Below are 14,568 nucleotides of genomic sequence, written 5' to 3' on the forward strand. Positions count from 1 at the left end.
GGCGCAGAACATCGAACCGTGCAAACGGCCGCTGCAATAATTAAGAAATTGGAGTGAAAAAGGCCTCTGGGCAGCTTCCCCCTGCACGCGGCGCCGTTTAATATAATTTTCTTCACCAAATAACGAAGCAGAAACGCCTGTTTTCCTCATGCGGCTCTAAATACATGTGAGAGACGGGGGGAGAATTCCTCCGGCTCTGAAATATTGATGGAGCTGGAAGAAATGGGAGACGCAGGCAGCGAGCAGCAGCGCTCCTGGAGGTGCCAAATCGAGCGCAAAAAGCATTTCTGGCCACTGCGCCATCATTTAAACGAGCATTTCTTTGCCTTTGCGGTGAGCCCTTCTCCCCACGCGCCGTTTGCCTTTCGTTTTATCCCTAAAATACACAATTCTACGTTATGTTTTTTTCTCTCAAGCGTCCGGTTATGTGTATTTTTATCATCTACCGAGGAGCTTTTCTTGCGTAGGGCAGTGATTTACTGCTTGTGTGGCGCTGGGGAGGGGCCCGGGGGCCTTTTTGGGGTATTTTGATGCTTTTTTGGGGGGATGGAGGTGTCCAAGGGTGGAGATCTGAGGTGGATCTGTCCCAAATCCCATATCGGCAACACAGAACGCACCTGGGCATGCAAATCCACTTGGATACTGTGCAAATCCCCCTTGTTGGTGTGCAAATCCCCCTGGTTGCTGTACAAATCCACCTGGATACTGTGCAAATCCCCCTTGTTGCTGTGCAAATCGCCCTGGTTAGTGTGCAAATCCCCCTTTATTGCTGTGCAAATTCACCTTCTTGGTGTGCAAATCCCCCTTGTTGGTGTGCAAATCTTCCTGGCTGTTGTGCAAATCCCCCTTGTTGATCTGCAAATCCCCCTGGTTAGTGTGCAAATCTCCCTTTATTGCTGTGCAAATCTCCCTTTATTGCTGTGCAAATCCCCCTGGTTACTGTGCAAATTCACCTTCTTGGTATGCAAATCCTCCTTGTCGATGTGCAAATCCCCCTTGTTGTTGTGTTGTGGGGCCTGGTTACTGTGCAAATCCCCCTTGTTGCTGTGCAAATCCCACTTTATTGCTGTGCAAATCCCCCTGGTTAGTGTGCAAATCCCCCTGTATTGTTGTGCAGATCCCCCTGGTTAGTGTGCAAATCCCTCACGGTTGGGGAACACACATGTGTGTGTTCGCGCACACATGTCTGCACTCTGTGTCCATGCACGTATGCGGGTGCACGAGTGTGTTTGCACGAGCGCATGTGCACGAGCGTGTTTGCACGAGCGTGTTTGCACGAGTGCGTGTGCACGAGCGTGTTTGCACGAGCGTGTTTGCACGAGTGCGTGTGCACGAGCGTGTTTGCACGAGTGTGTTTGCGCGAGTCTGTTTGCACGCCTATGTGCGCACGCGCATTGAGGCCCACGCGGGTCTCGAACCCGCGGCCCCGCCTCTTCCCCGCCGCCAACCCCACGCTGCCCCGCCATGCCCCGCGCGGCGCCGCCGTTCCGCGGCGCCTCCTGGGAGTTGTAGTCCAGGGCGGCGGCAGCAGCGCGGCGAGGCGCTCCGCGAGGACTACATCTCCCAGCAGCCCTTGCGCGCACCCCCCGCGCCGCCGCACTGCCCGCGCCGGGTTGCCGGCGGCCGCCATCTTGATTCCCCGGCCTCCGCTGAGGCGGTGGGGGGGGAAGGCCCGAGCGGCGCAGCGGGGAGCGCAGCGGTGATGTTGGCTTCCCTGGCGGCCCGCCCGCCGCCGCCGGGGCTGGCGCGGCTCCTCCGGGCGCAGCCGTGGCTCTCGCCGTCCCGGGGACGCTACGGGGCTCCGGCGGTAGCGGAGGGGGCCGGGAGCGCCAGGCGGCGGCTGCTGGGTTTGGCCGCCAGGGGGCGCCGCGAGCCCGCGCCGCAGCCAATGAGCGCGGAGCTGCCGGGGGGGGCCCCGGCCCGGGGGCTGCGGGGGGCACCCCTGGGAACGGGGCCGGGCCCGGGGGGGACACCCCTGCTAACGGGGCCAGGCCCGGGGGGCTCCCCCGTTGTAACAGGGCCAGCCCCGGGGTGCACCCCCACGGTCGCGGGGCCATGCCGCAAGCGGGACTCGAACCTCCAAATCCCCAGCCTGGCCCGGTTACGGCCTCCCCGGCTTCTCTCTCCCATCCCGGGGCCGCCTGGCCCGGCCGCGTCCCCCGGAGAACCGGGACCGCGGCAGCGGTGCTGCCATCGCGGAGGAGACCCCGGCGGGCGCTGGAGCGGCCCCCCGGCTGCGGCGCTGCCCGCCGGGCTGGCTGCCCTGGCCTATTGCTACCTGCGGGACCAGCGCTCCAAGGGTGACTATCGCTGGGGGCCGGTGATACGTGGGGAGCGGGGTTGGGGTCCCTCTGGGGGGATGGAGCCCGGCCGGCAGGGTTGGTGTTGATCACTAACCCGGGGGTGCGCTGGTCTGCGGTGGGTACGGTAATTATTGAGTGAAGATAACGAGCTTCGCGTTTGCCACCGAGATAAACCAGCCAGCGCCATTATCAGCTGTACCCTCGCCCGTCTCTGTGGTGGGACCAGCGACAGAACCCAGGGAACGGCAGGAAGATGTGCCAGGGAGGGTCAGTTGGACATGAGGAAAAGGTTCTTCCCCCAGAGGTGCTGGACACTGGAACAGGCTCCCCAGGGAGGTGTCCCGGCCCCAACCTGACAGTGTTCAAGAAGAGACTGGACAACGTCCTCAGACACACAGGGTGACCTGTGGGGTGTCCTGTGCAGGGACAGGAGTTGGGCTTCATGATCCTGTGGGTCCCTCCAGCTCAGGACATTCTGTGATTTTGTGTTTTATGTTGGGTTCTGGGGCAGATCCCAGTGAGCAGAGCTGCCGGGGGAGAGTTTGAGCTCTTGGGGTGAATGTTCTTCCCAGCCCTCTGCTTTGGGCAGAGGAGATTTTGGGCAAGTACAAAGGTTTGGGAGCTGGAATAGGGCTTGAGTTCAGATTGGACCTGGGGAAGAATTTCTTCCCCAAAGGGCTGTGGGGCATTGGAACAGGCTGCCCAGGGCAGTGCTGGAGTCACCATCCCTGGAGGGGTTGGACAGACGGACATGAGGTTCTCAGGACATGGGGCAGTGCCAGGGCTGGGGGAATGGTTGGACTTGATGATCGTGAGGAGCTTTTCCAACCAAGATGATTCTGTGATTCTATGAGTTCCTACTCTGGTAATCCCAAGGTTTTTCCCACAGCAGTTTATGTCCACCCCGCGGTCGGAAGGGAGCAGTTGGGTGGCCACAAACCTCTGTTTGGGTCTAGAAAGGTTGACGCGGGTGAGCTGAAGCGCAGGGGACGGTCCCTGTGACCTGTTGTACACTTTTAGGTCCATGTGTAAGTGTAGCTTTGTGCCACAGCAGGTCGCACATCAGAGGTCGGTTTCCCTGTGAGTAACATGCTGCCAAGTTGGTTACCCGGGAGATTTCACTGATGTTATGAGGAATCTTGTGTAATTAGCGCTTAGGAAAGGTCTGTGAGATTCAGGCCTGGCTTTGGTGCAGGAGCCGGTTTGTGAACTGGTTGCGGTTTAGACTGTGGCAGCCACGTGGCGGTGGCTGCAGGTGGAGGGGACAGAGCCACGAGTGCCCCAAATCCCGAGGGCAGGGAGGGTGCGAGGAGCAGGCAGGAGGCTTTTCCAGAGAGGGTGAGGATCAGAGAATCACAGGATGGTTTGGCTTGAAGGACCTTCCCAGCTCCCCCAGTGCCCCCCCTGCCATGAGCAGGGACATCTGCACCAGCTCAGGTTGCTCAGAGCCCCGTCCAGCCTGGCCTGGGATGTCTCCAGGGATGCTTCATCCACCACCTCTCTGGGCTGCAGGAGGTCAGGCCCGGGGAACTCGGGGGTCCCCACAGAGGGTGACCTGCCCCTTGTTCCTGCTTAGTGAGTGGGTTGGGACAAACCCCATGTTGTGCTTGACCAGGTGCTGCGTCCAGCTCTGGGTCCTCAGCACAGGACACACATGGAGCTGCTGGAGAGGGGCCAGAGGAGCCCCAGAAATGACCCGAGGCTGGAACAGCTCTGCTGGGAGGACAGGCTGAGAGAGCTGGGGTGTTCAGCTGGAGAAGAGAAGCTCCGGGGAGACCTTAGTGCGGCCTTTCCGGACTTTAAAGGGGCCAATGAGAAAGATGGGGACAGACTTTTTAGCAGGGCCTGTTGTGACAGGACAAGGGGTGTTGGTTTTAAACTAAAGGAAGGAGATTCAGGCCGGACATGAGGAAGGAATTGTTGGCCCTGAGGGTGGTGAGAGCCTGGCCCAGGTTGGCCAGAGAGGTGGTGGCTGAACCATCCCTGGAGACATCCCAGGCCAGGCTGGACGGGGCTCTGAGCAACCTGAGCTGGTGCAGATGTCCCTGCTCATGGCAGGGGGGGCACTGGGGGAGCTGGGGAGGGCCCTTCAACCCCAAATGTCCTATGATTCCATGGTAGAACGTGTGTGTGTGTCTTCAAAGCTGGAAACGTGAACTCAGAAACGTGCCCCCTGCTCCCCTCCGGCACGCTCAGCCTGGTGACTTGTCCTTGAGACAGCGCAGTGCCTGGGTAAATCCACAGCGCGCACGCCGGTCTCGGCTTTTCCACGAGCAATTTGTGCTGGAAAGCTCTTGATTTGGCCGCAGCGGTGACATCCGTCAGCCAAAATAACTCCCTGCAGCTCTCAGTGCTGCTGCTTCCAGGGCAACAGAGGAAACGTTGAGGTTTGCGGTGCAGCTTGAAGCTCTGCAGAACGTCAGCTGCTGGGGCGAGCCCTGGTTGTGATCTCTGTCCCGTTGTGACTGTGTGTCTGTGTCCCCAAGCAAGGGACACTCGCCCAGGAGAACGGACAGGGCGCAGGGGACAGAGCTGATCTGTGGGATGAGAGGTTAAAGACACGAGGCAGAAGGGTGAGCAATGGGTACGGATAACTTGGAGAAGAGAAAAGAGGCAGAAAATGTTGGGGAGAGAGCAGGAAGGACCTGAAGGCTGGTGAGAACTGGGGAGAATTGTCCCCAAATGTGCCGGTAGAGCTGCAGGGGAGACCTTCTGATCTCTGAACTGCCTGAAAGGAGCTTGGAGTCAGGGGGGGTCGGGCTCTGCTCCCCAGGAACAAGCGCCAGGACCAGAGGAAATGGCCTCAAGTTGCGCCAGGGGAGGTCGAGGTTGGATCTGGGGAACAATTTCTTCCCCAAAGGGCTGTGGGGCATTGAACAGGCTGCCCAGGGCAGTGCTGGAGTCACCATCCCTGGAGGGGTTGGACAGACGCAGGTGAGGTTCTCAGGACATGGGGCAGTGCCAGGGCTGGGGGAACGGTTGGACTCGATCTTGAGGGTCTTTTCCACCCCAAATGATTCTGTGATCTGTGCATCTCAGTCAGGGCCGGGCTCTGTCCTTTCTCTCTCCAGCCAGGAGGTGTCATTCTGAGCCTGTCTCAGGGACTTGCTGCCCTTATGTCTGGAAACCTCTGGCTGAGGCTGTGACAGAACCAGCTGCCCTGTAAAACCTGCGGCACCCTGGAGCTCGCGTGATGCAGAGTTTGCTTTACAAACACAGGAGAAGTTGTCATTTCTCCAGTTGGTTCCTTGGCTCATCCCCAGCGCAGAGTGCCTCAGCAGGACCTTTCCCTTCTGCTCCAGCCTTTGCCGGGTCCATCCCAATCCTGGGGGCAGTTTTGGGCCCCTCACACCAAGAAAGGCCTTGAGGTGCTGGAGTGAGTTGAGAGAAGGGAACGGAGCTGGGGAAGGGGCTGGAGCACAAGTGTGATGGGAGCGGCTGAGGGAGCTGGGGGTTCAGCTGGAGAACAGGAGCTGAGGGGAGACCTTCTGATCTCTGACCTGCCTGAAAGGAGCTTGGAGCCAGGGGGGGTCGGGCTCTGCTCCCCAGGAACAAGCGCCAGGAGCAGAGGAAACGGCCTCAAGTTGCGCCAGGGGAGGTTGAGGTTGGATCTGGGGAACAATTTCTTCCCCAAAGGGCTGTGGGGCATTGGAACAGGCTGCCCAGGGCAGTGCTGGAGTCACCATCCCTGGAGGGGTTGGACAGACGGACATGAGGTTCTCAGGACATGGGGCAGTGCCAGGGCTGGGGGAACGGTTGGACTTGATGGCCTTAAAGGTCTTTTCCAACCCAAACGATTCTGTGATTCTATGATAAGAGCTGTGAGCACAGGCCCTGCTGCAGGCGCCTCTGCCGCCTCTAGGTTATGATGTCCGGGTGTGTGTTTCGCTGCTAACTCGCTTTCCCTTCTCTCTCTTTTTTCAGAAGATGCTCTGCTGGAAGCTGCGAAGGTCAACAACGTTTCGGAAGTGAACAGGTGAGCAGGATGTGCAGAGGGGTGAGAGAACAGCGCTGCCACGGGGTGGGAAGCACTTGGGGAAGGGCGGGCTCGTCCTCCTTACCCGCCGTGACTCGGGGCTCGTTCACGCATCCCTTGTGGTGCTCCCCTCGCCCTCTCACCTCTGGAGCGGGTCAAAGGCGCATTGAGTGCTCATCGGTGAATTGGAAGGTGGGTTGTGGATTTTCCCCTCCTGAAGCGGCAGAACCTCATTTGTGGGGTCTGTCCCTGGACAGAAAGGGGCTTGTGTCCCACCAGGAGCGCAGGAGAGAGCTCGGGGCTGCCTGAAGCTGTGCAGCATTTCCAGAGCTGACCCAGGGACAGCGGGCTTGTCGCCGTTGTCTGTGTCTCTTGGAGTTGTTGGCATCGTTCAGGACTCGTCTAGCCACGTTAAATTCGCGTGCTGTGAACAAACCAGCGTGTTTCTCAGGCCCAGCGTGTCACTGTTCCCCAAGAGACATGTTTGCTCCCTGCCCACCCCGTCCTCCTGCGATTGTCGCTCTGGGGAGGGACCTGAATTCGTTCGAGCGGTCCCACGATGGTTCGTGAGCAGCAGTGCTGCATTAATGAAACATTAACAGTTCTGGCTGGAATGAAATCTGTTTGGGGCTTATCATCTGCCTAAACTGATTTTTGGGGTGCCTCTGTGACACCCCACCCAGGCCAGGATCGTTTGTGCTGGAGGCAGAGGTGCCAGCCTTGAATATGTGTCATACACCGTGTCTGAGCCTCAAGAAGAAGAACCTCAAGCAGTTGTGAAAATGTCTCAGGCTGAGGAGGGTCCTTGAGGAACGATGTGTCACCGTGTCCCATGGACACAGCAGGAGCCTCCCAGGGTAAATTCAGGGATGTGGCAAATGCTTGATGTCAGTGCTATGATGGAAAGGTTTCCTCTCTTCATCGCTCTTTTTTCAAATCAGGGTAACTTTTTAAAGCCATCGCTTACGCTTTTTGCTTTCTGCTCATGTCTGTTTAAATACAAGTGCAACTTGTCTCTTAGGAAGTCAAACAAATTGACATATGTTGATTCCTCCTCTTTCTCCCTCCAACCCATCCTCCTCCTTTTGATTGCAGTGCTTGGATTACACCAGTATCACAATTCATTTTGCGAAGTTTATCTTTGCAAAGTTCTTTCCCCTTCATTTATTGGAGTACAGGTTCTACTACTTCAGATACAAATATATTTGTCCCTGGAGACACCCCAGGCCGGGCTGGACGGGGCTCTGAGCAACCTGAGCTGGTGCAGATGTCCCTGCTCATGGCGGGGGGGCACTGGGGGAGCTTTGAGGTGCCTTCACCCCAAACCCTCCTGTGATTCTCTGATTAACAAAATACATCTGCAGGCAGGACACATCTGAGCTCATCTGCGACGAGTGCTGGGGACTCAGTCTGGAGCTGTGTGGGGGAAACAAACCTAAAAACACCGATTAGTGGTTGAGAACCCTCCTGAAAACACCGAGAAGTGGTTGAGAACCCTCCTGAAAACACCGAGAAGTGGTTGAGAACCCTCCTGAAAACACCGAGAAGTGGTTAAGAACCCTCCTGAAAACACCGAGAAGTGGTTGAGAATCCTCCTGAAAACACTGAGAAGCGGCTGAGAACCCTCCTGAAAACACCAAGAAGAGTTTAATAACCCTCCTGAAAACACCGAGAAGTGGTTGAGAACCCTCCTGAAAACACCAAGAAGAGCGTGAGAAGCTTGTCCAGCAGATCCCGGCCGTCCTGCCTGCTGTGTCCCAGTAACCCTGTGCGGATGAGCTCTCCCATTCCCCACCCAGCACAGAATTCAGGTTTTTTGCACGGCCTGGCAGCTTGCGTGGGCCAGGAGCAGGCGTTGCTGCTCTCCTGTGTTCACCACACCTGATTTTTCTGCCCGCTGAGGCTTCCCACCCAGTGCGGGGAGCCGGGAGGAGAGGGGATGCTCGGAGGAAGCAGCCGGATTCTGCCGCACCCCCGGGGCCTGAGATCTGGCCTAGATCAAGGACCGAAGGGGATATTGGCGTGCAGCTAATTGGCACATGTGTTCTGCTGCTCGTAATTGCAGGAAGCTGCTGCTTAAGGGCCGTCTGGGTGATTTGTGAGCAGCAGAGGGAGGGATGCTCCGCCGGATTCGGGAAGGGCTGGTGGCTTCACCGCACGCCCGCAGCCTCTCCTTTCATTTCTGGCCTCTTTCCTTCCAGTCCCGCTCCCCGGGAGCTGCTTTCCCTGCTAAAACCCCCGTATTTGCAGCTCCCACCTGTCGCTGTGACAACTACTGACTCTTTTTTGCTTTACAACCAGCTTCCACAGCCCAGGAGCGAGGCGGAGTTTTCTAATATCGCTTTAGACTCATTAAAACTCTCTCCCGTGGCCTAACATCATGTTATAATAACTTAAAGGCAGCGAAAAGCTGGTGGTTTGTAGGGCTGAGTTCGCACAGCGGTTCCAGACGCGTGTTCTCTACTGTTCGGCAAACCCGTCTCGCGAGGCCGTGCCAGGAAAAGCTGAGCAGAGACGTGGTGCTGCTCGTGCAGTCACTGATAGTGCGCAGTTTTCCGTCCTTTCGGATCAAAAGACTGTTACAAAAAGCAGCCAGATGTTTATAATTCGCTGTACCGCGTTCTCTGCTCCGCACTCTCTTCATCCGCTGCCGGGGGCTTGTTTCTTCTTGCCGCACAAACAGGGGAACTGGCCTTTCTCAAGTGTCTTGTTCAGGTCACGGCTTGTCCTGGTGCTTTACGCATTAAAACGTCGTCGAACGGTGATCAGGAAACGCGATCTTTGGGTCTGAAGTGCAGAAAATTGATGTGTGAGGAGAGTTAAGTCATAGCTGTGCTGAAGTGCAGAGGGAAAACAGGGCAGAGAGAGGATCCGAGGCAGGTTGGGGCAGCGGCTGGGCTGTGAGCAGAGAACTGAAGGGGTTTTAGGATAACTGTGTCCCTTTTGTCCTTTGGAATGAAAGAGTTTGTCCTTGGAAGAGAGTGAGCCCATCACCCTGACAGGATGATGGGGCTAAGGAATGTGGAAAACCCCACAGAGGATTCGAGTGCCAGCAAAGATAACTGGTATTTGGTTCCTACAATGAGTTTAGTCATCAAACGGGAGGTGTAGGAGCCCTGGTGTGTGTGTGTGTCCAGAATCTGCTGCCTGGTTTGACGTTGTGTTCCTGAAAAGTGTGATGGGGACCTAGAATCATAGAATCATTTTGGTTGGAAAGACCCTCAAGATCATCGAGTTGAACCATTCCCCAGCCCTGGCACTGCCCCATGTCCTGAGAACCTCGTGTCTGTCTGTCCAACCCCTCCAGGGATGGTGACTCCAGCACTGCCCTGGGCAGCCTGTTCCAATGCTCCACAGCCCTTTGGGGAAGAAATTGTTCCAAAATCCAGGCTGAACCCCCAGCTCCCTCAGCCGCTCCCATCACACTTGTGCTCCAGCACCTTCCCCAGCTCCGTTCCCTTCTCTCAACTCGCTCCAGCACCTCAAGGCCTTTCTTGGCGTGAGGGGCCCAGAACCGCCCCCAGGGTTCGCGGTTTGGCCTCCCCAGTGCCCAGCACAGGCCGGTCACTGCCCTGGGCCTGCTGGCCACACCAGTGCTGGTCCCAGCCAGGATGCTGGTGGCCTCTTGGCCACCTGGGCACACGCTGGCTCATGTTCAGCCGCTGGCACCAACACCCCCAGCTCCTTTTCTGCCGGGCACTTTCCAGCCGCTCTTCCCGGAACCTGCAGCATTCATGGGGTTGAACAGACCTTCAGACATCCCGGCAGAGCTCACGTTAGCGCAGACTTTGGTATTATTACGGAAAGGATCGCACGTCCAGAGGCTGGATCCAGCCCCACAGCCTCTGCTCTTCCCCCCGTCTCCTCTCAGCTCCCAGACAGGTGTTCTCATCTTTACCAACTTCCTTAATGCGAGAAACCGGGCTGAATTCTTCATCGAGACCCAGGAACGTGTTATTTTCCGTGGCCGTTCCCTTTGGGAGCGTCTGCCCAAGCAGCTCATCCCTTCACGGTGTTAGCCAGTGCAGAAGATAACACCTAATTAACGTGGATAGTTTAATTTCCCTCAGCCTCAGTTGTTCCGCGCGTTTGGAGGGAAAGCAAGACGCAAAGCCGTGAAGATTTACCGCCTCAATCCCTCTTGTGTTTATATTCTGTATTAATATTGATTCTCTGTGTTCCTGCTTTGTTTCTTAATAAGCCACCCACGAAAGCGCCGGCTTACAGCAGAGTTTCCTCGCCACATAAATATGATGAAGCAGTATTTTCCTAAGCGCCGGACGGCTGTGACTCATGGAAACACGGTGCGTTTGTCAGCCGGCTGGTATCAGGCTCGTTTGTACCAGCGGGCAGCCACCCAAAATTGTGTGTTAATGAGGTTTGGAGCAGACCAGGCGCTCTCCTGCTCTCGCAGGGATCCAGCCAGACGTGGTGGTGGGGCAGGATGCTCCGTGTCGGTCGCTGCGGCTGGTTCTGCTGTCTCCAGACTGATTTTTAGGTGCAGAAAGAGCCAAGTCAGGCTTGATCACCCCGAACAGTGATTTCTCCTTTTTGGTCAAGCAACCAAGAATCGCTCATCTTGTTGTCTCTGACTCATCGTTGTGCTGCCTCATCCCAGGCTGTGTCGGTCTCTTCTCCCTTGTTGTTCTTTAAGGACTTAAGAATCACAGAACCATAAAATCATGGAATGGTTTGGGGTTAAGCGCCCTTCCCAGCTCCCCCAGTGCCCCCCTGCCATGAGCAGGGACATCTGCACCAGCTCAGGTTGCTCAGAGCCCCGTCCAGCCTGGCCTGGGATGTCTCCAGGGATGGTTCAGCCACCACCTCTCCGGCCAACCTGGGCCAGGCTCTCACCACCCTCAGGGCCAACAATTCCTTCCTCATGTCCGGCCTGAATCTCCCTCCTTTAGTTTAAAACCACCACCCCTTGTCCTATGGCAACAGGCCCTGCCCAAAAGTCTGTCCCTCCCTGAGCCTCTGCCCAACATCATGCGGGTTCGTGTGTTTCGTGAAGCCCTGAGATGGTCACGAGGAGTTAAAAAGGAGACCTGAGCGATCTCTGCAAAGACGGCAGCAAGATCGAAGCCTTTTTCACATCTTGCCGTGTTCTCCTGAGCAGGCAGATCCTTTCCCTGGCCCCTAGCAGGGATTGCGCTTTCGTTATTTGGAGATATTATTTGGTTTGGATGTTTTTCATCCCTCCCTCCTCAGCGAAGCACATCCCGAGAGGGTGAGCGCATCTGCGGGTGTCACCCCTGCCGTTAAACAGTGACATATTGCGGACAGGCTGGGGAGGGACACATCGAAGCGTCCGTGAGCGAAACAGAAGCTATTGTTGTTGTAAAAGTTCAAGTTTCCAGCTTCCTCTTCCTCCACCTGTCAGGAGGGAGCGTCGGGCGCTGAGCACAAACTCAAACATGCCCTCTGGGCTCGGCTGCCAGCCCCGTGTCACCGACTCAGTCACCCAGAACCCCGGCGGCGGGGTGAATAGGAGGCACATCTGTCCGGGGGGAAAAGGGCTCATCGCCGCGGCCGACTCGGGAGGTTTTTATCTCTTTTGGGTGGATCAAAGCGCTGGAGATTTGGAGCTGTGCTGTCTCGAGGTAAAATAGGACGTACGCACAAAGCGGTTGGGTGCAGATGCCGGAGCAGCCGGGGGTGTTGCGGCCAGACCCTGGGGATGCTTCGTGCCTCAGCTTTTTTCCGGAGAAGTCTTGCATTCTGCAAAATGTCCCCATTTCTGCCCCCGTCAAAGACGGGGACTGGGAGCCGTCGCTTGGCGCTTGCAGGCTCTGTAACCTTGAGAAACCTGCTGGGAGAATCATTCTGGAGGAATGGACGAGCTTTCTGCCCTAAAACCCTAAGAAAAAGAGAGGTTTATTTCCAAAAACTTTAAAATACAAACACACCAGCAAGCAGAAAAAGCGCTTTTCAGGCTTTTTCTAGCCGACCGGGAGTTGGTGGCAGCCCAGCCCCGATTCTTGTGAGAAACACCAAAAACAGTGCTAATAGAGGTATATGAAACTGCTCAGGAGATAAGAGTGAGTGTCCTGGACCTTCTTTGGTTAAACTGTGGATAAACATCCGAAACATTGATCAGAGGCTTTTATTTAATTAAAAAAAAAATACTCCTCCTGGTAAATACATTTGGCCGTCTAGGATCTGAGCAGTGGTCGTCGCTTTATCGATTGACATAGCATTAAATCAGGCGGGGGAAAAAATTAATGATAGGCTTGAAGACCCCGAACGTAAAGTTCAGTTGTCTAGAAAAATCTGTTAAGTTGCTGAGTGTCTTGTGATGGTTTAAAAGAAAAAAAAAAATCCAGTTTCTAAATGAAATGTCAATGCGTATTATGGTGGGTGACGTGATGCTGGTAATTCTCTCGCTGGGCTCTGTCGTGTGGCATTCCAGATGCCGACGATTATCTAGATTTCTGAATGGAAAACTACTTGATTGATTCTAATTTCTTCATTCCGAGCCCGTAATCAAATCCCGCGGCAGAGGCTCCGGCATCCTTCCTGTTGGATGCGCTACGTTTTAACAGGTTGGGCTGCCGGACTGCGATCTTATTTCATTATTTTTTTTATCTAAGAACGAAGGTAATTCATTGTTCAATATGCCCTTTCTCTGCAGAGAGAAAAAAAAAAAGCCTTGCAGCGAGCTAAAAAGTAGTTTTTAGTGGCTGTAGAGTGCTTTAAGTGAAGGTCGCAGTCCTTTCCTCTGGCTCGTGAGATGCTCAAGTGTTCAGCCGCAGTTCCCATTCCTGAGAAAAACAATCTTAAAATTCACAATACGTGGAAATAAAGCCAAATTTTTGCAGCGGGGCGACCCAGGGGGTGGTGAAAGGCGTTTGCACCTTTAGTGTTAGATCATCTTAATGCTGTGATCAAGTGCAAATGGGGCTAATGCTTAGTGAATGGCATTAATTAACCCCCGTTAAAGATGTTAACAAGTGGGAGGACGTGGTTGCCTTCGTACTTCGGGAGGTTTCGTGTCTGTCTTCCTCTTCGTCGCTATCATATTTTCCTTTTATTTGCTGGATTAGGGTGGATTTATGCATAAAATTGACACGCTGTAGATGCAAGTTACTGCATTCAAAGTACTTTCAAATGGCCAAGTAGATAAAAACAAAATTAAGAAATAACTTGTGCACTCTAAGAGAGGAGCAGAAGGTGACCGGGCGTCGCGACAGGTGTGGAAGGATTTTTCAAAGGGGTGGGATGGAGGGGACACAGGGAGATGGCGGGGGATCTTAGGGGATCCGCTGTGGTTTTGGGGGAGCTGGGGCTGGTCCCTGCGGTGGCAGCAGGCGGGTGTTTTTCGGTGGGAAGGAGCAGGTTCCTCACAGATGGAGCCGTGGTGTGGATTTCTCCTCCGAGCAAGAGAATCGCCGTGAGCGGCCGCGGATCGAGTCCGACTGAATTACCTGTGTGTTGTGAGTGCAAACAGCCCCTGCACGCACAGCTGCGATCCGGGGAGATAGCAATCTGCTGTCCGTGTGTCCGGCTGTCCCCGGATGCGACGCGGGGACCGGAGCGTTCAGGGGATGTTTCTGCTTTGAGCAATGTGCTGTCTGGCAGCTCGTGCTTATCGTAGAACCGCAGAATCATTTTGGTTGGAAAAGATCTTTAATATCATGGAGTCCAACCGTTCCCCACCCCTGGCACTGCCCCATGTCCTGAGAACCTCATGTCCGTCTGTCCAACCCCTCCAGGGATGGTGACTCCAGCACTGCCCTGGGCAGCCTGTTCCAATGCCCCACAGCCCTTTGGGCAAGAAATTGTTCCCCACATCCAACCTCAACCTCCCCTGGCGCAACTTGAGGCCGTTTCCTCTGGTCCTGGCGCTTGTTCCTGGGGAGCAGAGCCCGACCCCCCCTGGCTCCAAGCTCCTTTCAGGCAGGTCAGAGATCAGAAGGTCTCCCCTCAGCTCCTGTTCTCCAGCTGAACCCCCAGCTCCCTCAGCCGCTCCCGTCACACTTGTGCTCCAGCCCCTCACCAGCTCCGTTCCCTTCTCCCAACTCGCTCCAGCCCCTCAAGGCCTTTCTTGGTGTGAGGTGATCCCACCACCCCTCTGGCCACCGTTTTGAGCCCTGAGGTGATTTTGGTGCCCCTGAGGCCGCCATTTTGTGTTTTGAGGTGATTCTGGTGCCCCTGAGGCCGCCATTTTGTGTTCTGAGGTGATTTTGGTTCTCCTGGGGCCGCCATTTTGAGCCCTGAGCTGAGGGGCCCAGAACCGCCCCCAGGATTCGCGGTTTGGCCTCCCCATTCCCAGCACAGGCCGGTCAC

General features: G+C 55.8%; 1 protein-coding gene across 1 annotated transcript in view; it reads left to right on the top strand.

Annotated features, from left to right (window-relative positions):
- The first annotated feature begins 1,645 nt into the window (after positions 1-1,645).
- Positions 1,646-14,568, top strand: part of CLPB (ClpB family mitochondrial disaggregase) — an 81,483-nt gene continuing 68,560 nt past the window's right edge. Inside the window, exons 1-2 of the mRNA XM_065658552.1 lie at positions 1,646-2,300; positions 6,228-6,279. Coding sequence (XP_065514624.1) covers positions 1,703-2,300; positions 6,228-6,279 — 650 coding nt within the window. The 5' untranslated portion in view covers positions 1,646-1,702. The remainder of the gene's footprint in view (positions 2,301-6,227; positions 6,280-14,568) is intronic.

The sequence above is a fragment of the Caloenas nicobarica genome, chromosome 1, assembly GCF_036013445.1.
Source record: "Caloenas nicobarica isolate bCalNic1 chromosome 1, bCalNic1.hap1, whole genome shotgun sequence".
NCBI lineage: Eukaryota > Metazoa > Chordata > Aves > Columbiformes > Columbidae > Caloenas > Caloenas nicobarica.